Source organism: Sus scrofa, chromosome 2, assembly GCF_000003025.6.
Source record: "Sus scrofa isolate TJ Tabasco breed Duroc chromosome 2, Sscrofa11.1, whole genome shotgun sequence".
Taxonomy (NCBI): domain Eukaryota; kingdom Metazoa; phylum Chordata; class Mammalia; order Artiodactyla; family Suidae; genus Sus; species Sus scrofa.
Genome location: NC_010444.4, coordinates 86034675 through 86062292, shown reverse-complemented (window position 1 = coordinate 86062292; position 27618 = coordinate 86034675). Strand labels below are relative to the sequence as shown.

Sequence of the window (27618 nt, the reverse complement as noted above, 5' to 3'; positions counted from 1 at the left end):
TTAAATACTGTTTATAATGATATTAAAAAGCATAAAAGTTTCTCTAAAGATTTCCACCTTGAAAGCTATAAAATACTGCTGAGAGAAATCAGGAAGTCCTTAATAAACAGAAAAATATAATGTTTTGTATCAGAAGATTTTCTATTACTAAGATATCAATTCTTCCTCAAATGATCTATAGATTCAATACAATTCCAACCAAAATTCCAGAAGGTTTTTTTCAATAGAAATTGGCAAAGTGATTCTAAAATTTGTGTGGAAATGCAAAGGACATATAGTAGTCAAAGGAGTTTTTTAAAAAGAACATAGTTGGAAGATAAACAATAATTGATTTTAAAATTTAATATAAAGCTATAGTAATCAAGACAGAGTGGTACTGGCATAAGAACAGATAAATAGATCAGTGGAACAGAATAGTGTCCCATATATAGACGTATGTTATAAGGGTCAATCAGTTTGCAATAAAAGTGCCAAGATGGAGTTCCTGCTATGGCTCAGTGGTAACAAACTCGACCAGTATCCATGAGGAGGCGGGTTTTATCCCCAGCCCCACTCAGTGGTTTAAGGATCCAGCATTGCTGTGAGTAGGTCACAGAGGCAGCTTGGATCTTGTGTTGCTGTGGCTGTGGTTGTGGCTAACAGCTGCAGCTCTGATTCAGCCCCTAGCCTGGAGCTTCCATAAGCCATGGGTGGGACCCTAAAAGGAGAGAGAAAGAAAGGGAGGGAGGGGAAGAGAGAGATGGGTGGAGGGAGAAAGAAAAAGAAAGAAAGAAAGAAGGAAAAAAGGAAAGAAGGAAAGAAAGAAAGAAGGAAAGAAAGAAAGAAAGAAAGAAAGAAAGAAAGAAAGAAAGAAAGAAAGAAAGAAAGAAAGAAAAAGAAAGAAAGAAAGAAAGAAAGAAAGAAAGAAAGAAAGAAAGAAAGAAAGAAAGAGAGTGAAAAGTGAACCAAGGTAATTCAATGGAGAGAGTGTGTAAACTTTTCAACAAATAGTGGTGGAAGGAATGGATATCTATATGCAAAAACAAAACAAACAAGCAACCCTCATCCCTTACCTTACACCACATATAAATATTAGCTGGAAATAGATCACAGAACTAAGGAAGCTAAAACTAAAAGTAAACGTAGGAGAAAATCTTTACAAACTTGAGGTAGGCAAAGATTGCTCAGACAGACTGTAAAATGCATAAATCATAAAAGAAAAAACTCAATAAACCGGAATTCAACAAAACTATAAAAGTCTGCTCTTTTAAAATGACAACTTTAAAGAACAAAAAGGCAAGCCACAGACTGGAAGAAATATATATTCAAAGACTTATATCCAGAATATATAAAGAATTCTTACAATCAATAAATAGAAGAAAAATAACTCAATTGAAAATTGGGCAAAACATTTGTAATATTTGTAAGACATTAAAATGGCCAGTAAGGAATTCCTGTTGTGGCTCATCGGGTTAAGAACCCAACATAGAGGAGTTCCCATCACGGTGCAGTGGAAACAAATCCAACTAGGAACCATGAGGTTGCGGGTTTGATTCCTGGCCACACTCAGTGGGTTAACTATCTGGCATTGCTGTGAGCTGTAGTGTAGGTTGTAGATGCAGCTCAGATCTGGCATTGCTGCAGCTGTGGTGTAGGCCATAGCGATAGCTCTGATTCGACCCCTAGCCTGGAAACCTCCATATGCCCCCAGTGCAGCCCTAAAAAGACAAAAAAAAAGAACCCAACATAGTGCCCATGAGAAAGTGGGCTCAATCCCCTGGCCTTGATCAGCAGCTTAAGGATCTGATGTTGCTGCAAGCTGCAGCGTAGGTCATAGATATGGCTCAGATCTAGTGTGGCTGAGGCATAGCCCTCAGCTACAGCTCTGATTTCACCCCTAGCATGGGAACTTTCATACACCACAAATGTGGCCATAAAAAGAAAAATAAAATAAGATGGCAAGCAAGCACATGAAAACAAAAGGGGCTCAACATCATTATTAATCAATATGCAAATCAAGCCACAATGAGATGTCACTATACATTCAGCAAAGTGGAGAGAAATCTAAGAGACTGACGCTACCAAGTGACAACAAGGATACGGAGCAACTGGAACTCTCATGCATTGCTGATGGAATGTACATTAGGACAACCAATTTGGGAAAACAGTCTGACAGTTTCTTACTAAACATACACTTACCATACAACCACAAAATTTCACTTCTAGGCATCCGCCCAAAGGAAATGAAAATACACGCCCAAGGGCTTGTCTAGAGCAGCCCTTAAAATAATGTCCCCAAACTGGAACTAACCTAAACGGTCATTACCAGGTGAGTAAATAAACTGTAGCACCTGCCTAAAATGGAATACTATTCAGTGGTAAAATGTGACAAACAACTAAGCTAATATAGACAGCAGTTAAGGATGAAGCTCGAAACCATTACACTGGGTGAAAGAAGACAGACACAAAAGGTTACATATATGATTTTACTGACATGAAATTCTGAAAGAGACAAATCTAGTCTATTGGAAGAAAAGGAAGTGGCTACTTGAGGTCTATGGTGGGGTTGAGAAGTGACTGGGCAGGAGCACACGGGATGGGACGACAGGAGTGTTCTGTATCTAGACCGTGGTAATGATTCACGGGCATATTCTATGATAACACACTTGGTCAAAAGCAGCAAACTGTGTGTGTGCGTGCATGTGCACACGCATTCTTTTTAACTTGCAATATTTGCCTGATGTTATGGACTGAATTTTGAGCCCCCTCAATATGACCCTCTTTGGAGATGGGGCCTCTAGGGAGGTGATTAAGAGTAATGAGTTTTGGAGTTCCTGTTGTGGTGCAGCGGAAATGAATCTGACTAGGAACCATGCAGTTGTGGGTTCGATCCCTGGCCTCACTCAGTGGGTTAAGGATCCGGCATTGCCATGAGCTGTGGGGTAGGTTGCAGACGTGGCTTGGATCTGGCATTGCTGTGGCTGTGGGGTAGGCTGGCAGCTATAGCTCCAGTTAGATCCCTAGCCTGAGAACCTCCATATGCCACAGGTGCCGCTCTAAAAAATCAAAAGACAAAAAAAAAAAAAAAAAAGATTAATGAGTTTATGAGAGTGGGGCCCTAATCCAACAGGACTGGTGTCCTTAGAAGAAGAGACACACAGAGCTCTCTGTGAGTGCACAGAAAAAAAACGTCCTATGAAGACATACCAAGAAGGCAGCTACCTACAAGCCCTGAAGAGAAGCCTCCTGGAAACTAACCCTGCTGGCCCTTGGTCTTGGACTTCTAGCCTTCAGAATTGTGAGAAAATAAAATCTGTTTTTTAAACCCTCTAGCCTGTGGTATGACCAATATACCTGAGCATCAAGCCCAAGAAAATAAACTCACTATTCCTTACTAATAATGTTATTCTTGGGTCTATTTTACCTTTAGCCAATTGAAGAGTTTTTTTGGTTGGAATTTGTATTGAGAGACCAGCAGTTGTTGTAATTCTGTAGAAGGCCTTGGCCAACAGGTCAGACAGCTGGTGTGTGCGTTAGACCCAAACTGATGGTGGGATTCTCAGGCCTGTGAAAGCAATCACTGAAACCAGACCGACACTATTGGGGCTGAGCGGAAGGAAGCCCACAGGAAACCACAGAAGCACCTCTGTCACACCCAGGTATTAGGGAGATACTTGCTTTCTTTTGGCTTCTGGTTACACCTCACTTGGCACTGGCACTAAATTCATGGATGGCAGGCTTCTCTCTTTTCCCATCCCATTTATCAGAGAAATTTCTGCAACCAACGGTTCCATTGATTCTCATCTGTCCAGTGATTACAGTTCATTTATGATAGATAGATAGATAGATAGATAGATAGATAGATAGATAGACAGACAGACAGATAGATAGATAGAGATTGGACTTTTTAGTCTTTTTAGGGCCGTACTGGTGGTGGCATATGGAGGTCCCCAGGCTAGGGGTTGAATCAGAGCTACAGCTGCCAGCCTGCACCACAGCTACAGCAACCCAGGATCCAAGCTTCGTCTGCCACCTATACCACAGCTCACAGCAATGCCTGATATTTAATCCACCGAGAAAGGCCAGGGATCAAACCTACGTCTTCATGGATACTATTCGGGTTCGTTAACCACTGAGCCACGGTGGGAACCCCTACAGCAATATTTTTCAGCTAACAGACTAGGATCTACCTTTCTCCTTTAAAACCATCTTAAGGGAGTTCCCGTCGTGGCGCAGTGGTTAACGAATCCGACTAGGAACCATGAGGTTGTGGGTTTGGTCCCTGCCCTTGCTCAGTGGGTTAACGATCCGGCGTTGCCGTGAGCTGTGGTGTAGGTCACAGACGCGGCTCGGATCCCGCGTTGCTGTGGCTCTGGCGTAGGCTGGTGGCTGCAGCTCCGATTAGACCCCTAGCCTGGGAACCTCCATATGCCGCGGCAGCGGCCCAAGAAATAGCAACAACAACAACAACAACAACAACAAAAATTAAAAAAAAAAAAAAAAAAAAAAGGGCTAAAACCATCTTAGGGGTACTCAAAGGTTGGTTATAAGGAAAAGCTTCCAGGGGAGAAGGGTCTTTATTTGGACCAAGGCTTCACCCTGGCTCCCCTGAGGCTATTCTCACTATAGCAGTCAGCATGATCCTCCTACAGCTTAAGTCAGGCTCCATCAGTCCCATCTGGCTCAGAGTATTTATGGCAGATGACAAGGCCCTCAGCGGCCTGGCCCTCTGTGACTTCTCTGACCTCAGTTTCTACCAAGACCTCCTTGCTACATCTTGAACATATGGACACTCCTTCAGGGCCTTGGCACCTGCTATTCCTCCTGCTTAGAACACGCTTCCCAACTATCCACACAGCTCACTCCCCATTTCATTCAGGGCTCAGTTCAAATGTTAGCAGGGCGGCCTTCTCTTACCCCCTGAAGAATAAAGCCACCTTCCCCACCCCACCTCAGGGAGTCCGTTCCTCCTTAATCTTCTCCCTGGCACCCCTTCCTCCTAGCGCACCCTGACCTCTGCCTTGCTTGCTTTCTCCCTCGTGCTCTCATCCTTTACCACCTTCCCACACCTGGGAGTGAGCGCCGAGAGGAGAGGAAACTTCGCCTGGCACCTGCAGCATGCTCAGCCATCACTCGTTGCACAGCAAATGGAACTCCTTTTACGGATGAGAAGTCAGAGCGGAGAAGCAACCATCCTCAGCTTCCTTCATCCTCCTATGCCACTCACGCCTCTCCTGGCCTCCAGGTCCTGCTGGGACCAAGAGGGGCAAAAGTCCTGCAGGGGAGCATATGCCCCTAGAGGCAGGGCTTGGGGAAGAACAGGAAGGCGGGCTACATGTCAGCCAAGGCAAGAGGCCATCTGACGGAGTTTCTGTCGTGGCTCAGTGGTTAACGAATCCAACTAGGAACCATGAGGCTGCGGGTTCGATCCCTGGCCTTGCTCAGTGGGTTAAGGATCCAGCATCGCCATGAGCTGTGGTGTGGGTCGCAGACGTAGCTCGGATCCCTCGTTGCTGTGGCTCTGGTGTAGGCCGGTGGCTACAACTCTGATTCGACCCCTAACCTGAGAACCTCCATATGCCATGGGAGCGACCCAAGAAATAGCCAAAAAAAAAAAAAAAAAGCCATCTAACCTTTGAGACAGGCAGGTCGGATAATCCAGTGCTCGCTGGGCTCCCTCCCTCCCCCCCGAGGACTACACTTTCCACAGGGCTTTCTCACCAATGGACTGATGAAACAGGCACAGCATGACAAGATATTGGTTGTCTCAGCCCACCTATGCTGGGCCGGGAGCAGACAGAGCTTTGTCTACCGGCTCCATCATCCGAGCCAACATCACCATTGTTCTCTGTGTGCTGTGACGCCCAAGAGTTGGGACACCGTCTTCTACCCTTTCTCCAGGCAGCCTGCCCCTCGATTTCTTTTTCCTCTCTCATGTTCTTGCTTGTTTTCCTCTTGTGCCATCTCTGCAGCCACAAGAGCTTGTCCGCCGTTGCAGAGATCCAGGGGGAGCTATGGCCTTTCCCTTTCTGACGGAATGGACTCCCACAGGAGGGACAGCCTGGGAAGAACTTCCAGGGCCTGGCACATTACAAGATCTGAAATGGTTTTCCTTAAATGGAAAAGCCTGTTCCACAAAAGACCGATGGTGAAAATACCTCACTGGCCACTGCCCCCCACCCCACCCCAGAAAATATCATTCTGAGATAAAACTGAGGTTTCCTCTTGGAGACATAAAACTGTGTATTGCACAATGAGGTTCTTCAGTCAGAAATGCGACACATCAGCTTGTCTGACCAAGAGGCTCATAGTAAAGGCTTTGTTGATATGTTTTAATCTCAGTCTTCCTCATATCACCTCACCGACAGCCAGGACAGGACCTAGAACTCCATGGCCTTCTAAAGCACTCCTGGGTTACCAAGAGAATCTTTTGGGCAGTTTTCAAAGCAAGGGGATTTGATGAGGGTGACCGGAGGAACTGAATTTTCCTCTTCCCGTTCTGTTCCACTGCAAGGAAGATGGCCTTGAATTCTCTTTTTTAAAATGCTAAATGGAACTTCAAAAAAGATCCTAAAAACTCAGAGAATTCATTTGCTTCCCTGTTATTTAGTCCTCCATGGCCTCCTAACACACATACAAAGGTGAAGAATTCATGCAGTATTGATGCATTTATCAGGACACTTTTTTTTTTTTTTTTTTTTTTTTTGTCTTTTTGTCTTTTCTAGGGCTGCACCTGCGGCATATGGAGGTTCCCAGGCTAGGGGTCTAATCGGAGCTGTAGCTGCTGGCCTATGCCACAGCCACAGCAACGTACACCACAGCTCATGGCAACGCCGGATCCTTAACCCACTGAGCGAAGCCAGGGATCGAACCTGCAACCTCATGGTTCCAAGTCGGATTCATTAACTACTGAGCCACAATGGGAACTCCATATCAGATCACTTTCTTAGCAACCTTCCTAACCATTCTTGGTAATGCTCTCTCTCCAGAGATCTCACTCAGGAGCAGTCCTATCTGCAATGCAGGATATTGACTGGCCATGCATTTTACATGGCTGCTTTTTGATCCATTTATCTGTTTAATTTTCTTAATATGGAGGGAAAACTCTGAAATGTCTTTCAAAGATCAAAACAAGGGCTAGAACTAGGGTGAAGCAGGCAAGGGAGCTAGACCATAACATTTAAGGAGGTGCTTGCTTTCAGAGGCTGGTCCAGCACTCGGGGACCTCCTGAAATGTTGCAGCCTAGACTCCTCACTCTCTGGGTCATGAAAGTGACCCTACCACCAATCTGGAAGCTGAGGTCAGATAACACCTTGGTCAGGGAATGTGTACCTTGGTGTATGCAGGGGAGATTAAATTACTTGAGAGGCAGGAGACCTAGGTTCTGTCCCTTCTTTAGCACTTTCGCCATACTTCATCAAATCTAAGATGCCACTGATTGTACAAAACACCATCACTGTTTGTACCATTAAGAAAAAAAATTGGGGTTCCCATCATGGCACAGTGGAAATGAATCCAGCTAGGAACCATGAGGTTGCAGTTTCGATCCCTGGCCTCACTTAGTCGGTTACTGGTCCGGCGTTGCCGTGAGCTCTGGTGTAGGCCGAAGACAAAGCTTGGATCTGGCATGGCTGTGGCTGTGGTGTAGGCTGGTGGGTACAGTTCTGATTAGACCCCTAGTCTGGGAACCTCCATATGCTTTGGTTGTGGCGCTAAAAACACAAAACAAACAAACAAACAAAAAATTGCTGCCCATTAAATTATGACATAATGGCACAGTGACATTCTTATAAAGTACAAGAACTAGTCCCACCAGCCTCTCACAGCCTTGACTTTCTTCATCTATACTGAGGGATTGGGCAATTTCTCCTGCCTAGAATTTAATTACTTGACATGATGGGTAATCCTTTTGCACATACCTCAATAATAAATCTAGCTTTAGGTACACTCGGGTATCTTTTCTTTATTAAAAGTGCTTAGCTGCTACTTTGCCAAAAAAACAAAGGAAACAAAACTGAAATTGCGACACTCCTCCAATGACAAATATTTGCTTTATCAATATAAAATTTATACCCCATGCTCTATTTCCTTGACTCTCTGTGGAACTGTGTAAACAATAACTTTTTTTTTTGTTCCAATGCCAAATCACAGTGTAACCCTTCTCAAGTCATCTTAAATCAGCAATTAGACTCAAGTCACGTACTATTAACCATGCACCTATCTCGACTGAAAAAGCGAAAACATCAGAAGCTCAAACAGTACATGCATTCATAGGCAATGACAATACACAGCACCCACTGCCTGGCCAACAGCAATGTACAAGGTGCTGCCCCACCAGGAGGAGGGGTCAGAGATCCAGTCTGGAAATCAATTCACAGCATTCTTGGCTTGAACCTGGTGCTGCCCTTCCTAAGCTTTGCAGTAGGAAACATGCAGGGGAAAGACAGTATGCAGAGCATTTGCCGTCTCATGGGAAGGCCAGCAACCACCCCCGATGCAGAGTCCCGGCCTCCCTCTATCACATGGGGGATGCGCCCCACTACTGGGGATGAACTGCCTGGTTCACTCGAACCCAGAGAAGCCGCCGCCTTGGCTTCCTAATGGCCTCTATGTTGTTCTACTCCTGCAGGTCCAAGGCCACAGGACCACTCTAAGCTCTCCCAGTCCAAGGACAGTCCCAGGAATCAAGAGTTTTACAATCATGAAGACAGATAACCCACCCCAGGTAGCCAGCAAGCCACACTTTATCTTAACTCCCTATATTTCCAAGGAAAAGTTGCTGTGAGAAGGTGGGCCTGTGGTCGTCTTCCCAGGCAGGATAATGGGAGAAGGTTCCAGGCTTAATGCTCAGGTGCCACTGAGTGCAAAACATGCCCTGATTCCAAGTCATTAAAATGGACAAGGGTACATCTTAGAAAAACTGAAATCACTTTAGGAGTTCCCCAGGAGCTCAGTGAGTTAAGGATCTGGCGTTGTCACTGCTGTGGCCCTGGTGACTGCTGCATCGCAGGTTTGGAGCCTGGCCCGGGGAACTTCTGCCTGCTGTGGATGCAGCCACAAGACAAACAAATGAAACACCAGGAGCTCCCATCGTGGCTCAGCGGAAACAAATTTGGCTAGCAACCATGAGGACACAGATTCGAACCCTGGCCTTGCTCAGTGGGTGAAGGATCCAGCGTTGCCGTGAGCTGTGGCATAGGTCGCAGACGCAGCTTGGATCTGGCATTGCTATGGCTATGGTGTAGGTCGGCAGCTATAGCTCCAATTTGATCCCCTAGCCTGGGAAATTCCACAGGTTGGAGGTGCAGTCTTAAAAAGACACACACACACACAAGACAAAAAATATATATATATATAGAGAGAGAGAGAGCCATCGCTAGTTGCCTCAACTGAAATGGGCATGATCATTTTCATGGGCTATTTAAGGGAACAGTCTCCTGTGTTTCTTTTCAGCTTTCAAATCAAATTGCAAACCAATGGCTTTCACGCATCTGAACCTATGACTTTAATGCGTGTGAGCTGTTGGAGTTTTACAATGGTCATGAAATGACAAAGGCACACATGGAAGCCCTGGGAGCTCCGGAAGCAGAGCCTCTGGCTTGTCCGAGCCCCTGGGCGCAGTCTGGGGCAGGGCACACTGGGCCTGAACAGTTTCCTAAGCTTCTCAAGTTGCAAAATAATAATGGTCCCCATTTTTGACACCCCCCCCACCAGTATATACCAAGCATTTTACAGATATCATCTCATTTAACTGACACGCTAACCCTGTAAAGTATTACTCTTTGCATTTCACAGACAAGGAAACATTGCTGGTGAGTGAGGGAGCTGGGATTAGAACCCAGGCAGCCTGCCTCTGGATGCAAGCCCATAACCACCACGCTTACCATCTCTCACTAGAGTCACTCCGTCTCACATGAGATTCAGTGCCATCAATAGAAGCTTACTTGATGCAATTAGCAATCCTGGGCTCCTTTAAATAGCACCCAGGGAATTGAAATATATCTATATTTAATTACAAATATAAATTTATTTTTTTTAATCAATGAAAAAAGATATGATGGGGAGAGAGGATTCCATAATGTGGCTTCAGAAACGTATTGTCCTCCTCAAATAAAAGCAGAATGACTACACCACAGTATGTGTCGTCTGACAGTGACCATGTGTCATGGGCTGAATGTGTCTCCCCCAAATTCAAAGGTTGAAGTCCTAGTCCCCAGGACCTACAAATGTAACTGTATTTGAAGAGAGGGTCTTCCAAAACATGAATTAACATTAAACAAGGTGATTTGGGTAAGTCTGGTGCCTTAGAGAATGAGAGTAGGACAGACACACAGAGGGTAGACCCTGTGAAGATGACAGAAAATGGTGAACGGGCATCTCCTTTGTGCCACCTCCAAACATAACTCTTCAGCATAAGGATAATTTTGAGCTGATTATTTTTTTAAGAATCTGAAGACACATGAGAAGCTCTGAAAACAGGAGCAGACATTACTCTTTTATAAGGGAAATTTACATTAGAAAGGAGCCTCGGAGTTCCTGTTGCAGCTCAGCTCAGAAGTGATGAACCCGTACTAGTATAGACCACTATCCATGAGGATGTGGGTTTGATCCCTGGCCTCGCTCAGTGGGTTCAGTATCCTGCATTGCCATGAGCTGTGGTGTAGGTCACAGATGAGGCTCGGATCCTGTATGGCTGTGGTGTAGGCTGGCGGCTACAGCTCAGATTCAATGCATAGCCTAGGAATTTCCATATGCTGCAGGTGCAGCACTAAAAAGACAAAAAAGAAAAAAAAGGGAGGGGGGGATAAAGAGAGCCTGTGCTAGGCAGAGAGCTATTATCAGAGATCAGTTTCCCCTGAGAGACTGACTGCTCTGTGGGGCAGGGCAACCTTCGCTTACCAAACATTTCCTCTTCTCACCTTCCACCGTTTGAAGCCCCAGACCCCCAGCCCTTTACTTCCTTAGTGCAGGATGGCATATCAACTGCAATCACCTGGTCACCTTTTGAATCTCATCTCTTTGTGGGGCTCCCAGACATGTATATGCATATGGACGTAATTAAAAAATTTTTTTTCTATCATTAATCAGTCTTTTATTGGGGTGGGGGAGAGTCTTAGCCAAGAACCTAGAAGAATCGAGGGAAAACTATTTTTCCTCCCTCCCTTACCATGGGCATCCACAAGCCAAAGAGAGAGGCCCTCAGAAGAAACCAGCTCTGCGGCCACCTTGATCTTGGGCGACCCGTCTCCAGAACTGGGAGAAAATAAATCTCTGGTTGGTTAAGCCCCCAGTTTGTGGGACTTTGTCATGGAAGCCCTAGCACACTCCTACACAGTATATTTACCGTGCCATTTCCTCTTTCTGGACGCAGGAAAACTTTTCCCAGTCTCCAGGCACTGGGGTGAAGTCCCTGGGACTAACTGTGACCTCAGGTCTGCAAATAAAAGAAATATGCTTCCTTCCTAGGTGAAGGGATTTAAGAGTAAGTGTTGATCCGCCATGGTCCCTTTCTCCTGCCTGGCCATGGACCATGGAGACCACCTGTTCCGGACAGCGCAGTTCCAAGGTGGCAGAGCTTCTGTCCTACTGGCTCCTCGCGTGACCATGTGGAGCACGGTACTTTGCTAACCTGCTTTGCACATAGAATGTGAGCAAGAAATACATTTTTTTAAGCCACTGAGGTTTCGGGGTTCATTTGCAACTACAGCACAGCCAAGCCTTATTTCTCATATAACTCAACCTCAGAAAAGCGGTTCATTTGCAACTACAGCACAGCCAAGCCTTATTTCTCATATAACTCAACCTCAGAAAAGCTGGGGTACCAAAAATGGGTATTTCAGGAGTTCAGTTACCTTTGGTGAACCCATATTAAATTTCTGCTTTTGTAGGTTAAAAAAAAAAAAAAAGGTTGAATGGGGCAATTTTATTTATTCATCTTCTAATAATTATGCATATTTGCAGAAAAGACCCTAGAACCAAGTTCTACCACTTTAAGTTGACAAATGATATACCTGAGACCCATTCAGATGCATTGGTTTATCAAAATCGCAAAAACAAGTTAGCAGAACTGAACCCTAAACCAGAAATTACATTTCTATTTTTCTTTCTTTCCTTTTTTTTTTTTTTGCTTTTTAAGGCTACACTTGCAGCATATGGAAGTTCCCTGGCTGGGGGTTGAATCACAACTGTAGTTGCCAACCTACATCACAGCCACAGCAATGCCAGATCCAAGACACACCTGGGACCTACACCACAGCTCACAGAAACACTGGATCCCCAACCCACTGAATGAGGCCAAGGATTGAACCCTTATCATCATGGATACTAGCCAGATTCATTTCCACTGTGCAGCAACGGGAACGCCTGAAGTTACATTTCTTTTTGTGAAGGCAAGTTGGTAGCATCTATTAAACAGTACATCTCAAATAATAATCATGCTCTTTCACATATCAATTCTACCCCTAGAAACTGATCTACCAGAAATATTTGAGCAGGTGTGCAGAAATATAGAGGGAAGAAGACCCACTGCGCTAGCCCTAGGTGTGATGGTAAAAATTTAGAAATAATTCAAATGCCCCCTCATAGGGCAGTGGTTAAATGAATGATGGTTCATCCATCTGCACTCAAATCTATATACTCTAGTTAAAAAGAAAGAGGTCAATCTCTTTGCTCAGAGTAAAAGACGCCTAAATCATATTCATAAAAGCAAGAAAGGACACCTAGAAAAAGAAAATAAAAATACAACTCATCAAACATTTATTAATATCCATGTCCTAAGGTATCTGAAGTACCTGACACTCAGTAGGCACTTTTTGCCCTCCCCACCTCCTTCTTCCTGCATATTGCTTAGATCATTGCAAAAGAATCCAAGGATTCGGTCCAGCTCTACCATCTACCAGGTAGGTGATCTCAGGCAAGAAGCTTCAGTGAAGCTGAAGAAACTATAGCACTTCCTTCAGAAGTTGCTGATAGGATTCCATGAGCCTATGTACACAAAGGCTCACGGAATCCTTAGAACTATGCTTGGTACACAGTAAGTATTTAATAGATATTCATCATTATGGTAATGATCATATTCATCTCTAGAATCTGGAGAAACCATTTCTTTAATTTGTATTGTATTTCTGCTTTTTTACCTCCTTTAAAAAATTACCTTGTAAGAAAACATAATAAATCATCTTGCTGATTTTGCTTACTGAAATTAAATAGAAAGGTAAAGCAATGCTTACCCCCAATAAACTCTAGCAATATTAGGCCAATATTTAATGTAGTTTTTTAAGACAATTTCATTATTTCATTACCAAAGGGATAACTGCTTTTCTGAGAAGTTAATATTAACAGTCATTCCCAGCTAAAGAAATGATTTATCAGGGGCACATATCTGGACAAAATTTTCATTGAAAAAGATACATGCACCCTTATATTCACTGCAATACTATTCATGATAGCCAAAACATGGAGATAAGGTAACTGTCCACTGACAGACAAATGGATTAAGAAGATGTGGTACCTATACACAATGGAATACTCCTCAAAAAAAGAACAAAATAATGTCATTTGCAGCAACATGGATGGAACTGGAGACTCTCATGCTAAGTGAAATAAGTCAGAAAGACAAATACCATATGACATCACCTATGTCTGGAATCGAATATATGGCACAAGTGAAAGCTATCTACAGAAAAGAAACAAACTCATGGACATGGACATGGAGAACAGATTTGTGGTTGCCAAGGGGGAAGGGGATAGAGTGGGATGGACTGGGAGTTTGGGGTTAGTAGAGCCAAACTACCGCATTTGGAGTGGATAAGCAATGAGATCCTGCTGTATAGCACCTGGAACTATATCTAATCACTTGTGATGGAACATGATGGTGGATAATGTGAGAAAAAGAATGTGTGTGTGTGTATATGTGTGTATATATGTGTGTGTGTGTGTATGATTGAGTCACTTTGCTGTACAGCAGAAATTGACAGAATGTTATAAATCAAATAAAAATTTTTTTAAAAAAAGAATGTCAAAAAATTATAATAAAATAAAATTTTTTTAAAAAAAGAATGTCAAAAAATTATTTATCAGATATAGCCAAGGTGCCTCTTCTATTGCAGGATCACCTTGGGCCTTTTCCTCTGTTCATTTTGGTAACAGGGTGGTTATGGCAAAGGTCTTTCAAATTCATAGAAAGAACCTTTTATGTAACCAAAGCCCGACTTACACAGGACTTTCTATATGAGCACCTTCCCAGGGCATTCTAGGTATCAAGTAAACCAGCCAAGCTTATTTCTTAAGCCTGAAAGATTTGTGCAGCTCTATAAACAGACTGGAATTAAAATGCAGTTCACCCACAGTTCTGATCCAGAATTTCTTTGGTCTGTGGATGCTCTTTGGGATCTAGTACAATCTAGACTCCAAAGAACCAGTGAGTACTGCGTTGGCTGTTTAAGCATGGCAAATGACTGCTATAGAGGCCCCCAGAATTATAGGATCTCTTTGAGCCTTTTGTGGCAGCTGAGCTCCAGACAGGTTGTATGTTCTGCCCAAAGTTTTACAACAGGTTAGTGGTACACACTAGGGCTGGAACCAAGGTAGTGGCTTCCAAACAAAGATGCTCCTTCCACCGCTGGCGAATTGTCCTTCTTTCGTTTTTGCTTCTTGGAAAACTGAGCAAAGTTAAAATAGCTCATTCAAGGTCAGAGAGGCAGTCAAGCAAAACTGGCAATGCCATCCGGCAGATTATAAAATCCTGAATGGGGGTGCGGGCTCTGCCCCCGCCCTCCCCCCCCCCCCCCCCGCGGGCCCTGGGTGAATGCTTTTGTTGATTGTCTCACAACACAGTTTAGGGAAAGTTTCTGCCTTAGTGCTACGTGTTTAACTTCAGGTTCTAACAAACGCGCCTGTTATTACGAAAGCAGGCACGCCCCCCAGCGCCCCAACCCTGCGGCCAGCAAAGGTTGTGGGGGCGGATACCCACAGCTCTCTGGGGGTGGTCTCCCACCCCTAGCGACTGGACGTTTGCCCATGGCAACTTATCAGCAACGTTTTTCTCGCGTTGGCAACCCGGAGATGGTAAATTGGTGTCAGTATGAGCCGAAGGCAGAATGCTTAGGCACAGCTAGTCTTGAAGGTATAGAGGCTCCAGGTGAAGGCTGAAGATGTCTGGCCAAGACTGGTTGGTATAAGCCTCACCTCCTGCAACAGTCCAGGGACCGCGTCAACTTGATCCTGGTAACTAAGTACAATTCAGCTAACGCTCCGACGCCCATCAGGACACCCCCAAGTACAGAGTGGCAACTTCCGCCTTGGTTGAAAAGCCTCTCCTGCCCCGCAGAGCATTCTCACCCGCACTTTCCTACTTCCCACAGAGCGAGCGCCTTCTGTGAATCCTGCTCCAACTCCCCCACAGGTGGGTGGTAAAAATCTCACGCTCCAGCTAGGTGTTCGGCAAGCGCGGTTCCAGGAGCTGCACGCACGGGTGGGAGTGGGTCCCTGGGATCACGGAGTCGCGGGGGAAGGCACCAAGGCTTCCGGCGCCTCTACACCCCTCCACCCACTCCCGAGCCTGGGGCAGGAGGTGGTTCGCTTCCCAGGAAGGGGTCAGCTGTGCAGCCACTGGAAGCACGCTGAGCAAGGCAGGGGCACCACGATCGCGTGGAGACAGCGTGGGAAACTCGGGGCGCAACAGGAGTCAGTACAGCTGGTCTAATGTAGTAACTAGGCTAACACTGGGGAAACGCCATCCAGATATGGACAGCGCAATTGGTGGGCAATTGGTATTCGGAATTATAATCCGGACGGTTACCAGCCGACATTCGAGGCGCTCTCCTCCTGTGAAGGAAGAAAGCATTTGGAGACCAGGGCACGCAGACACTAGGGGTGTGGGATTAGAAGAGAAAAAGCCCCTCCCTAACTATGGGATGTCTGAAAGGGGTCTGAGGACAGCTCTGGACGAGGGGGTGGGGAGTGGGGAGACGCAGATTGGCGCGGGGCTGCTCACCTGGCCGGCGCTCTGCAGGTCCATGCCGGCGGCGGGCGGCTGCTGGGCGCCCCGGCAGTGCCCCTGGCCCGCGCCGCAGCCCCGCACTGAGCGTACAGAGCGGCTGCACCCCGCGCCCCCGGCCTCGCGCCTGCACTAAGGGGCTCGTCGTTCCGAGGGACTCTGGCCGCGAGCCTGAGCCTCTTTGCGCCTTCACTCCCTAGACGCGTCCTGAGGCCGGCGGGTGCCTGGGTCCTAGCGCCCCTCCCGGGGTGTGAGCCCCGAATTCGAGCCTGCTCAGCGCCCCCCCGCCCAGCTACTCCGCTCCCCGCAGCGCCTCTCCCACCGCTGGAGGGAAGTCAAGTCTCGCCTCCTCGGCCCAACCTGGCACTTCTTGGGCCTCTGAATCCCAGCACGGAGCTTTCTATTCCCTGTGCCCACCCTTCTCCACCCTCTTCTCCGTGTGCAGCCATCCCCAAGAAAACATTGCAGGATCAGATTTTCCTCATTCCTCGACTCAAATTCATATACGCTGTTATTATAAAGAGATTCTAAAGTCAGAGAAATTCATCATTATGTATAGACAGAAGACAGTTGGATGGATGGATGGATCCTTTTTCCTCAAAGTTAAAGGAGGTCTTCCGTATTCAAATGAATTTGTAAAAGACACCTAATTATGTGTATGTTGCGTGGTGGGGTGAGCAGGTGAAGGTGTTGTCCCTCAGCCTTAATTTTGCGACAATTTACCAAGGTGAATCAAACGGGGTTTGGGCCAAAGGTGCTGCTACCCTTACGCCCCCTTCCAATCTCTTTAGGAAGCTGGAATCAAACGCCTGGGTAGATACAATGAAGCTTTGAGAGGCTTTCAAAAAGTAAAGAATGGAACCCAATTAAATGCCTCAGCTGTAAATAAGCCTGGCATCTAGTTCATGGTTATTATCACACTTGCCCCATACCTGGCCCCTCCAAGGTGGAGGGATTTCTACCAAAGACCTAGAGAGCATTTGCAATGGTCCTTCCTTTCTCAGCTGCCCACAGGGCTGAGTCAGTCTAGCCAAAACCAAGATCAACAACAGCAATCTCTTCCTGCTGACTTTTCGCATTCAGAGGCTGATGAGATTTCTAATGGCAGAAAAGGAAAACAAGTCATTTTCAGAAGTCAAACCTGGTTCACAGGATACGGAGTGAGACAAAGAGAAACACGATGATTGGGGTGTTGCCATAATCAATGAACGGCAGCCATAAGGCATGAGAGTAGCAGGACTGTAACCTTTACTTTTTCTAGGGAGCCCCAAGTCTTTTCCCTCAGAAGCAGTCCTCTCTGCATGGACAGACTTCAGGATGGTCCCCAACCATCTGCACCTCCTGGTGTTCATGCCTTTGTGAAACTCCCTCCCCTTGAATGTGGGGGAACCTGTGACTTGCTTTCTATCCATAAAGAATGGCAAAGGTGGGTAGGGGGATGGGCTGGGGGTTTGGGATGGAAATGCTATAAAATTGGGTTGTGATGATTGTTGTACAACCATAAATGTAATAAACTTCACTGAGTAATTTAAAAAAAGAATGGCAAAGGTAATAAGGATGTGACTTCAAATGATTATGTTATAGTCTTGCCAGGAGTCTGTCTCTCTCTCTCTCTCTCTCTCTCTCTCCTCTCTCTCTCTCTCTCTCTCTCCATGGTTCTGATCAAGCAAACAGCCACGATGGGGTGGTAAGGAACTGAGGGAGCCTCTGGCCTAAAACCAGTAAGAAACTGCGGCCCTTAGTCCAACACACTGAGAAGACTTAAGTCCTGACAACAACTGGGAGAGCTTGAAAGTGCACCCTTTCTTAGGTGAGCCTTGAGATGAGACTGGAGCTGCAGCTTACCCAGAGGACCTGGTAAAACCATGCTCAACTTCTGACTCACGCAAACTGTGAGATAATAAATGTGTGTTGTTTAAGCCACTAAATTTGTGGTAGTGTGTTATGTACAAGCACCCAACTAATACACTTCCTTCTCCCACAGATGGAAAAGTGAGGCAGAGGAGACTAGGTAGAAGGGTTAAGGTCACTGAAATGAGCAGTGTACTTTATCGTTATTTCGCAATCATAGCCTTTTAAGGCCCTGCATGGGCAAGGAAAAGCAGCCCAGCAAAGCCGTGAGAAGGTGGAAGATCAAGTTCAGATTAAGACTAGACGAGATAAAAAAAAAAAAAAAAAAGACTTGATGAGGTGGGGGTAAAGCAACAGAACTTTAAGAAAATTGGAGGCAAAAATGACCCAACAGGTAAAAGGATAGTTTGAATCACGCATGGTAAATCAACCCAAGCAAAAAATGCACATGTTTTCAGAAAGAAAAGTAAAGTAAAAGGAGAACAAGAAAGAGAAAACCAGTAACACAGAGACAATGAAGAAAGATAAAGGCACCAAATCCTCTGAATCCCCTTTTTTTTCCCCCCATTATCTACAAAAGAAGAACAAAAGCCATATTATTCACTCCTGCAAGTGTGGGGATTTTCCAGAAGAGCTGCTCAAGAAGTACGAGGAGGTGTCTGTGCACAGCACACGCCTGTGGCAACCAGCAGGTTGTCTATTGTTCCCAGATATTGCACAAAACCAGATGATGTCTCCAAACTATGAGCCCGAGTTCTGAGGGTCCACATGTATTTGCTAGCTTTTGGGTGTCTTTGGATGCCTAAGGTTTAAGTTTTCTGGTCCATCCCTGCTATCACACAGCAAAATCGAGCTGAATGCTGAACCCTGTTGTGTACCTTGAAGGGGATTACGGAGCGATGCATGATTTTTTAAAGAGAGGAAGAGAGGGAAGGAGAAAAAAGAAAGAAGGAGAAGGATTCAGCAGAAATGATCACAGCCCTGTAAATCAACTCTAATTCAATGAAACGTTTAAAAAACAAAAACAAAAATTCAAAAAAAAAAAAAAGGGGAAGGAAGGCGAAGGAAAGGGAACTCAAGCACAGAGCAGGAAATAAAGGAGGAAGCGAAGAAAAGAAGGGAAAAGAAATCAAAGGCCCAGAGTTCCCAGTCTCTTGGGGCTGGGCTGACAGGTCTAAACAACATAACGAAGCCCTATTTCTCATGCTTCTCACTGCCCACTGGACGCCTCTCTGTCAGTCCCACCGAGATTTCCCAATGGAAGTTTCTGAACCAGGAAGCATCATCTTCCTACCAAGTCGGATTGCCAGTGGTTAATGCCACTAACTCTCCCGATTCAAACCCCAGCCATCTGGCTTCCCTCCTTCTCCCTTGCTCTCCATACCAAGGAGCCACCTCTTCCACCAAAATGTCACCGGCCTGCCCTCCCTTTGTACCCCCACTGCCAGGAGTGAAACAATGCCTGTCGCCTCCCCTGGACTAGGCTAGGGGAGTAGCAAGGGTTAACATGGCATGATTTTTTTTTAATTAGTGATTTTTATTTTTTTCCATTATAGCTGGTTTACAGTGTTCTGTCAAGTTTCCACTGTACAGCAAGGGGACCCAGTCACACACACATAGGTACATCCTTTTTTCTCACATTATCCTCTATCACAGGTGACTAGATCTAGTTCCCAGTGCTATACAGCAGGACCCCATTGCTTATTCGTTCCAAAGGCAATCATTTGCATCCACTAACCCCAAATTCCCAGTCCATCCCACTCCCTCCCCCTCCCCCTTGGCAACCACAAGTCTGTTCTCCAAGTCCATACCATGGCATGATTTAATCAGAGGTGCTAGAGTCCAGCCCACTCCTGGCTTGTGCCCATAATGTCTCCTCCACCCAGATTTTACAAGGCTTGTAACTTTCTCAAAGTGTTTTTTTTCCCCCATAATTGCTTCAGCATCGGTCTATCCTAAAGTTCAAAACTGTAAATGCTTCTATTGTAATTCTTTGTGCCTTTAAAATCTCCGTAAGGCTATATCTACACTCCTTCTCTGAAGAGCCACTCAACTGAGGCAGAGGAGACATTTCTGTGGTGAAGGGAAATGGGCAGCAAAAAATTAACTTCACCCATTTTCACAGCTTCGCTGATGGCCCTATGTGTCTAGCTGTTTAGAATATGAGAGGGAGTAAGGCGACTAACTTGTGGTTGGCTGTTGGCTTTTGGTGGCCCCAGACGTGTGGGGGAATCTTCCTGTTTCAGGTCTAGTATCCCAAGCAGAGATACATGGTGGGGGAGGAAGAAAGTCATTTTCTCATATGGAATTAAAAAAAAAACAAAAAAACAAAAAACAAAAACACCACTCAGGGTTGGAAAGGAGGTGATTATATGTTGAAAACAAGAGTTTTGGTTCCACTGATGAGGCTAAAACAAATGAGGTGCACTATCGAGGTTCCTCTGAACCTAACACTGCTCACTCGTGGTTGGAGATTGAAGCTGTTGATGGTGCTGACAAGCTGGTGCTTGCAGGACTGCCACGGAATGAAACACCAGTACAATGAGGGGCTACCAGTGTTTGATAATTTCCAGAGACATCAAGTCCATGGTTTACCTTCCATGGCAATATGTGCACTAAAATCCCTTGGAATTCTTCCATCCAGTTGGGATAACATTATTTCATTCTCACCATCCCTACCCCAAACCAAAGAAATACACAAACAGTAACATTACTGATCTTCTAACAAAGGAACAGACTGAAAGGCCCCTTAGTGTCACCTGTGGCCTCCATCCTCTTTTTTTTTTTTTTTTTTTTTTTGCTTTTTAGGGTCACATCTGCAGCATGTGGAGGTTCCCAGGCTAGGAGTTGAATCAGAGCCACAGCCACAGCCATTCAAGATCTGAACCCCACCTGCGACCTACACCACAGCTCACAGCAGCACCAGATCCTTAACCCACTGAGCGAGGCCAGGGATCACACCCGCATCCTCATGGCTCCTAGTCGAGTTTGTTAACTGCTGAGCCACAATGGGAACTCCCATCCCTCACTCTTAATATGTGAGAAGATTCAGGATCTCAGTCCTAATTTTCCCTCATCATATTAAATCTCAGCCCAAAGCTAGTAAAGCTACACTGACAAAACCCAACACACCTCCTACAGAATTCTGGACCAGACATTCTCCAACCTGGATTCCGGTCCTCAGGAGGGCTCAAGTCCGAGTGAGAGAGAGAGAGAGAGAGAGAGAGAGGGAGAGAGGAACAGAAAGCTTTGAGCAAACCTGTGTGGTCACATGGGTGAGCATTAGCCCTGGGGCCTGGAGTTACAGATTGGCCAAGAATAAATGTGGCCTGGGAAGTTTAGCGTATCAATAAAATCTCTCTCCCTCTTATCAGCAGGAGGCCATAAACATAAACTTGCACTTGTATCTGAGGAGAGGCCACTGTGTCAAGTGGCGGCCATATAAGTCCTTTCATTGTGTTTGAGAGCTGAGCCCCTCCCCCACTCTTCTTGGAGACTTATACCCAAAATACAGATAAAACACCCTGTACACGAGATGAATCCATCCTGTCATGCTGCTTACATTCTAATGGACGGAAGAGATAGTTAACATGAAAAAAATGAAAGGAAGGAAAAGATCGTTTTATCATGAACTGAAGATAATAAAACAACTTACTGCAACAGAAAGAGACTGAGAGGAGGGGGGACTCTGAGAGGTCAGAGGGCTTCTCAGAGAGGAGACGTTTCAACTGACACATGGATAATCCCCAGGAGCTGGGAGTGCAAAGATCTAGGGAAGAGGACCCCAGGGAGGGAAAAAGCCAGTGCAAAGTCCTTAAGGCCGTGCAAGCTTGGTAAGTTCCAGGAAAGGACAGGAGGCCAGTGCGGCCAGGTGCAAGACGCCGCCGGGTAACAGTGTTCAGCAGAGAAGAAATGCATAGGATTTGCTTTTGGAAAAGACTGGCCACTGTGTGGAGAATCCATTCTAGGGATTCGTGGGGCCATTGGAGCAATCCAAGTGAAAGGCCGTGATGATGGGGAGACAGCAGTGGAGATTGCAGAAAGGGTCAGGCTGGGGATGCATGGGTTTGAAGGTGAGGTTGCCGAGATTCGGGGATGGAGTACATGTGGGGAGTGCAGTGAGGAGAGAGGAGAAACAGCAATACCTCCTGTGATTTTAGCCTGAGCAGGTGGGTGGATGGCGGTGCCATTGACTGAGATGGCGAAGGATGAGAAAGGAGCAGGAAAAGAATGGGTGGGGAATTAAGAGCCTCACCCTGGTTGTGTTCAGTTGGAGTCTCTATGCTTTCCCCAAGGGAAGATGTTAAGGAGGCAGCTGGATCTATGTCTGGAGCTCAGAAGAAAGGTCAGGGTTGGGGCCATACATCTGGGAGTTGTCGGTGTGTGGATGCTACTGTGAGCCTCGGGGCATGTAATCAGAAAGAGCAGAGACCCACGCTCTGGTTCTGCCAACGCTTAGAGGTCCAGCAGAGGAGAGGCTAGCAAGAGACAAAGCAGCCGTGGCCTGTGGGATAGGAGGAAAACCCACACCAAGAGAAGGAAACTATTTTACCAGCTCATCCGCTGATCCAAAGCGCTAGAAAGCGGAGAACTTCTGCAAGATTTTACATGGAGATTTGCCCATTATAAAGACCAGTTTGGTGGTGGAGGGAAGCATGGGTTGGAGAAGGCTTTTGGAGGCAGAGAGACAACTAATAATAATCCAGAAGAGCAGACGAGAGCCGGAAGGACAGCCCTTGGCATCAGGGATGGAGAGGAGGGGAAAAGAGGAAAGAAAGCCAGGGATAGAATAGGACTTGGAAACTGAAGGGCTGTGAGTGGGTGACTCCTGGATGCTGGCACTTCCCACCAAGGCAGGCACCAGCGGGGCAAAAGCAAGCACCCTGGTGAGTAGTTCTGAGTATACAGGGTCTGAGGTACCTTTGCAACACACAGGAGAGCTTGTCTAGCAGGTAAGAGGAAACAGGTCTGCAGGTGACAGGAAATGTCTGGATTGGAGCTAAAAAGTCAGGCATCATCAATATAAAGAGAGGAAGCTCTGAGCAGGAGAACTAAGGATCCAGCCTCGACGGCTTTCAAGAGGTGAACAGAGAGAGGCCTGGACAAAGGAGACCACAGGAGACGGCCAGAAGGTAAGTACTCTGCCCTCAGGCCAGAGGTCAGTCCCAGGGTAACATCTTCCAGGCCAAGGACATCAAAACCCTAAACACCCTCAAGACTGCAAGTGGAGAGAGTTATTCTCTAACTGAACTGGAGTTCTTATAGAAAATGAAATATAGCTCTAAACACACACACACACACACACACACACACATTTAGCCCAGCAAAACTTTCTGGAACTGAATGTTTTGGCCTCCTTTAAAAAATGAAGTGGAGGGAGGAGTGAGTAAATTTTAAAAAACACTTCTATTTTCCAAATTTATTTACAAATTAAAATGCATTTTAATCATATTCTTACAACTGTCAGGCTTTTTTTTTGGGGGGGGGGCACACTTATGGCATATGGAAGTTCCCAGGCTAGGGATCAAATCGGAGCTGCAGCTGCTGGTCTACACCACGGTCACAGTCATGTGGGATCTGAGCCATGTCTGTGACCTACACCACAGCTCACGGCAACACTGGGTCCTTGACCCACTGAGCAAGGCCAGGGATCGAACCTGCATCCTCATGGATTCTAGTCAGATTTGTTACTGCTGAGCCATGACAAGAACTCCCTGGTAGACTTTTTTTTTTTTTTTTTTTTTTAATGAGGGCAATATAGATAATTAAGAAATCCTTGCCCTTTAGATGCTGACCAACACTCACTTATATTTTTCACCCTCTCTGCTCCTCATCCCCAGCTTCTTTTTCTCCTCCAATTACTAGTCATAATATCCAAATTAAAGAAAAGAATGTAGGAGTTCCTGTTGTGGCGCAGCGGAAACAAATCCGACTAGGAACTATGAAGTTGTGGGTTCGATCCCTGGCCTTGCTCAGTGGGTTAAGGATCTGGCGTTGCCATGAGCTGTGGTGTAGGTCGTAGACACAGCTCGGAGCAGTTATTGCTGTGTCTGTGGCATAGGCCGGCAGCAACAGCTCCAATTAGACCCCAAGCCTGGGCATCTCCATATGCCGCAGGTGCGGCCCTCAAAAGACAAAAGACAAAAATAAATAAAGACAAGGACGTACCAATTAACAAAACCCTCTAGGAATGAAGCAACTCTGTAACAAAATTGCCCATGTTTTAAAACCAACCCACCACCTTTGTAAACTGGGTGGATTCGTGTTAACACACATGCAGGTTCAGAACATTGCTGAGACCTTGTACCCTATGTTCAGCGGCTAGGGGCTAAAAAAGCAAACACATGAGCACAGATAAACAAATCTCCTCACCTACCTCCCATTTGTTTGCAAAGAGTTAAAAGCAAATAATACTGACCCTCCAAAAAAGTTCTGCAGTCACTGAGGTTTGTCTGGACGGCCCCCAGCCCCTCTCCCGTACCAGTTCTCTCCTGTCCCCAATCCAGAGCCTTGCTTTGTGCCCTCTTGACCTCTGGCTCCTCTTCTCCCTGCGGGAGGAAGGAATGCCCCCTCTACTGAGTTTACTGATTGGCTTAGGGCACTTTGGTGCAAATGCATCTGAGTCAAAGTGCTACCTTGACCAGGAATTTGCCCTGCAAGACACAAACTTACTGGGACTTGCTTCCTATTGGTGGGTGGAGGGAGGAGGCATGGATGGATGCCAGAGATAAAGTAAACAGGCAGGACAGTCCTTCAGGACCCAACTTACCTTCTCGGAGACCTCCAGCCTGTGGAGGGGGCAGGAGAGGGGCCCCCTCTATTGCACCCCTAGTGGCCTGCATTCTGCGGGCCCAGCACTAGCACTGCACTGCCTGTGTCATATTTGTAGCTCCTACCAGACTAAGCTCCTTGAGAGCTAAAACTGTTTCTGTCTCATTTTTGGATTCCCAGACCAAAAAAAAAAAAAAACAAAACAAAAAAAAACGAACACAAAAGCACTCAATTAATGGTCACTGAATGAATAAATGAATGAACGAATGAGTGGTGGTTGGGATGCAGAAGTTAGAATGCTGCCCTTTTAAGTGGCTGGAAAAGATTGAAAGACTGAAAGGAAAGACTCTCTTCTACCTTCCCAACACCATGAAATGGCCTTTGTTCCCTGGGAGGTGCCAGAAGCTTTGACCTAGAAAGGACTAGAAACAGAAAAATAAATACTGTCTGCGTCTCTTAGGCCTGAGAATGTTAGCTCCTGACCCTAATTTGGGGTTCTCCTGACCTAAGACCCCAGATTCCCATTTTATGTTGCTTGGTGTTCTTGATGTTTCATCTATCACATGTTACGCACATAAACATTTACTGGGGCCTGCAAAGGTCCAGGCACAGTGCTGAGCAGCAAGGATTCAACGATGAAGAAACCCAGCCCAACCCCTGTGTTTGGCTACCTTGCAGTCTAACTGAGTTACTGTCTAGTGAACTGTCTCAACCAAAGACGCCTTCGCCAACTACCCATTCATCCAGCCACCAAATCTAATCTATTCCCTCTGTTAATTAATTGTTATAAATTCCTGAGAACAACACGGGGTGTTTGGAACATAGCTGTTACATGAAGGCTTATTCAAGTTTGGAATTGTTTACTGTTTTGGAATCATAGAAATATTAAAGCCAAAGAGGATTATGCTAGATAGTCTGTTTGCCCCTCCAGATGGGCCCTCCATGCTTCCTCCCTGACTGTGTGCCCTGGGAGGCCGACAGGTAGAGAATATCTCATGGGCCCCTGGGCCTCTGGCTTGCAGTCAGCTGGGTTCAGCAAAGGGAGGTACCAGCACAGGATGGGAGCACAGGCAGTAGCTGTGTGTCTCCATGGCAACACAGAGCTCTTTCTCAGTCCCACCATCCTTCTAAGAGCGGGCTACCTTTGGCCCACAGGTAGTAAGAGCTCCTCAGCTCTCACTAGCCCACCATCTCTTGTTGGGTTTCACTTAACCCTGCCCACACCCATCCATCCCTGTGCAGGACAAGCCTTCCTCTGTTTCTTAAAGAGCCTCTGACACAAAATCCATTTCTTTCAACCTCCAGAGGTGGAATCACAAACTCCCCAAGAAAGGGTCTACTTTAACTCTGCAGCCATACAGCTCTTTGGAGCCACACTTCAATTCTACTATCAGCATACACAGACTGATCTTTTAAAATATATCCTAGGGGTTGAACCAAAGTATGTACGACAAAGGTCAGGCCTGCGATGCCAACTAAAACAAGCCTACAAGGAACCAAGAGACAAATGTTTGGCATTTCAAATTCCAAGAAGTCATAGCCTGTAGAATCAAGTCCAAACCTTGCTGTGAGGCTGACATCTCCCAATACTAGCTCTTTCCCTAAGTCATACCCTTAAATGGGACAAAGTGCCATTTACAAGTGATTTCCCACTCTTTTTGTTCAAAACTTCCCTCTGCCTGGAACACCTCTCCCACCCCGGGTTCTGAATGTCTGATCCCTTCCCACCCTTATGAGGTCTAGTGCAAATGGCTTCATCATAAATGGTCAAGCCTCCTATCATGTTCCCAGTCCTAAAATAGCTTTTTCTTTGCCCCCTCTAGATACCTGAAGCATTTTGTTGGCATTTACTCATATCACTTACCACCCACTAGTGTTAGAATTATCTGTCTCCAGGTGGTTTTCTCACTCCTAAGGCTTGAAGAGTCCTGAGGGCAGGACAAAAAGTCTTTGTTGCCCACCCCCCCGCCAAAGGCCTACTGCAGTGCTTCAAAAATCGAAATTTCTAACTAAACGTTTGTCGACTGACTTACTGCAGACAACGAATGAATTAATCATCAAAATCACTTTCACTTGGAATGGTGACATAATTTCTTCTGAGTCTCCAAAGACCAAACCATATTTCACATTTTCATCCAGAAATAGCAAATTCTTAAAAGCACATGGCACTATATTTGAGGAGAAATATTTTCAGATTGTTTCCATATGTGTTTCTATATATAACCATTTACACAATATTTTAAATCAAATTCAACTCCATGTGGCCATGTATCTTAGAAGCTCATAATGATGACTAAGGTCAGAGTCTAAAACAATAACAAAAAAGTTCCTTAAAGATTTGTTCACTTACCCTTCAGTTCTGCTCATTCTCTTGATGTTTCCCTTACAGGCTTGGCTCCGATGTCACTTTCTGTTTGTGACCTCCAATTTCACCAGGCAGACTGCTCTGTCTCCTGAGTTTCTACTGCCCTTCTTACAGACCTTTCTTATGGCTTTATCCCACTGCTCTGTGTTACTTACAAGTCCATGTCCCAGTGAGACTACAGGCTTCTCAAAAGCAGGGACCCAGCCTTGGTCACCTACCTCTGTTTTCCCATCACCTCACAGGGCACCTGGCACAGAGGGAGGACTCAAAAAACATATTTGAGGAGGAGTTCCTGTTGTGGCACAGCAGAAATGAATCCGACTAGAAACCATGAGGTTGTGGGTTTGATCCCTGACCTCACTCAGTGGGTTAAGGATCTGGTGTTGCCGAGAGCTGTGGTGTAGGTTGCAGACGTGGCTCGGATCTGGTGTTGCTGTGGCTGTGGTGTAGGCCGGCAGCTACAGCTCCAATTTAACCTCTAGCCTGGGAACCTCCATATGCCATTTGTGGGCCTAAAAAAGCAAAAACAAAACAAAACATGAAGTATTTGGAATTGAACTAGCCTAATGCCAATTGTGCACTTTGGCCCCAAAACCCAAACCCAGGCTTTCCTTGGTTTAAAATCCTGCAACACTTGTGAATCCCATGAAACGT

General features: G+C 45.8%; 1 protein-coding gene across 5 annotated transcripts in view; it reads right to left on the bottom strand.

Annotated features, from left to right (window-relative positions):
* PDE8B (phosphodiesterase 8B) overlaps nucleotides 1-27618 on the bottom strand; it is a 316607-nt gene that overhangs the window by 261504 nt on the left and 27485 nt on the right. For 2 of the 5 annotated variants that reach the window (XM_021084470.1, XM_021084471.1), the window contains exon 1: nucleotides 15975-16135. The exons of 2 other annotated variants lie outside the window; for them this stretch is intronic. In XM_021084470.1, coding sequence (XP_020940129.1) covers nucleotides 15975-15998 — 24 coding nt within the window. In that variant the 5' untranslated portion in view covers nucleotides 15999-16135. Of the gene's footprint in view, nucleotides 1-15974; nucleotides 16176-27618 lie in introns of those variants that run through there. One more of the 5 variants, XM_021084472.1, reaches the window with a different exon arrangement.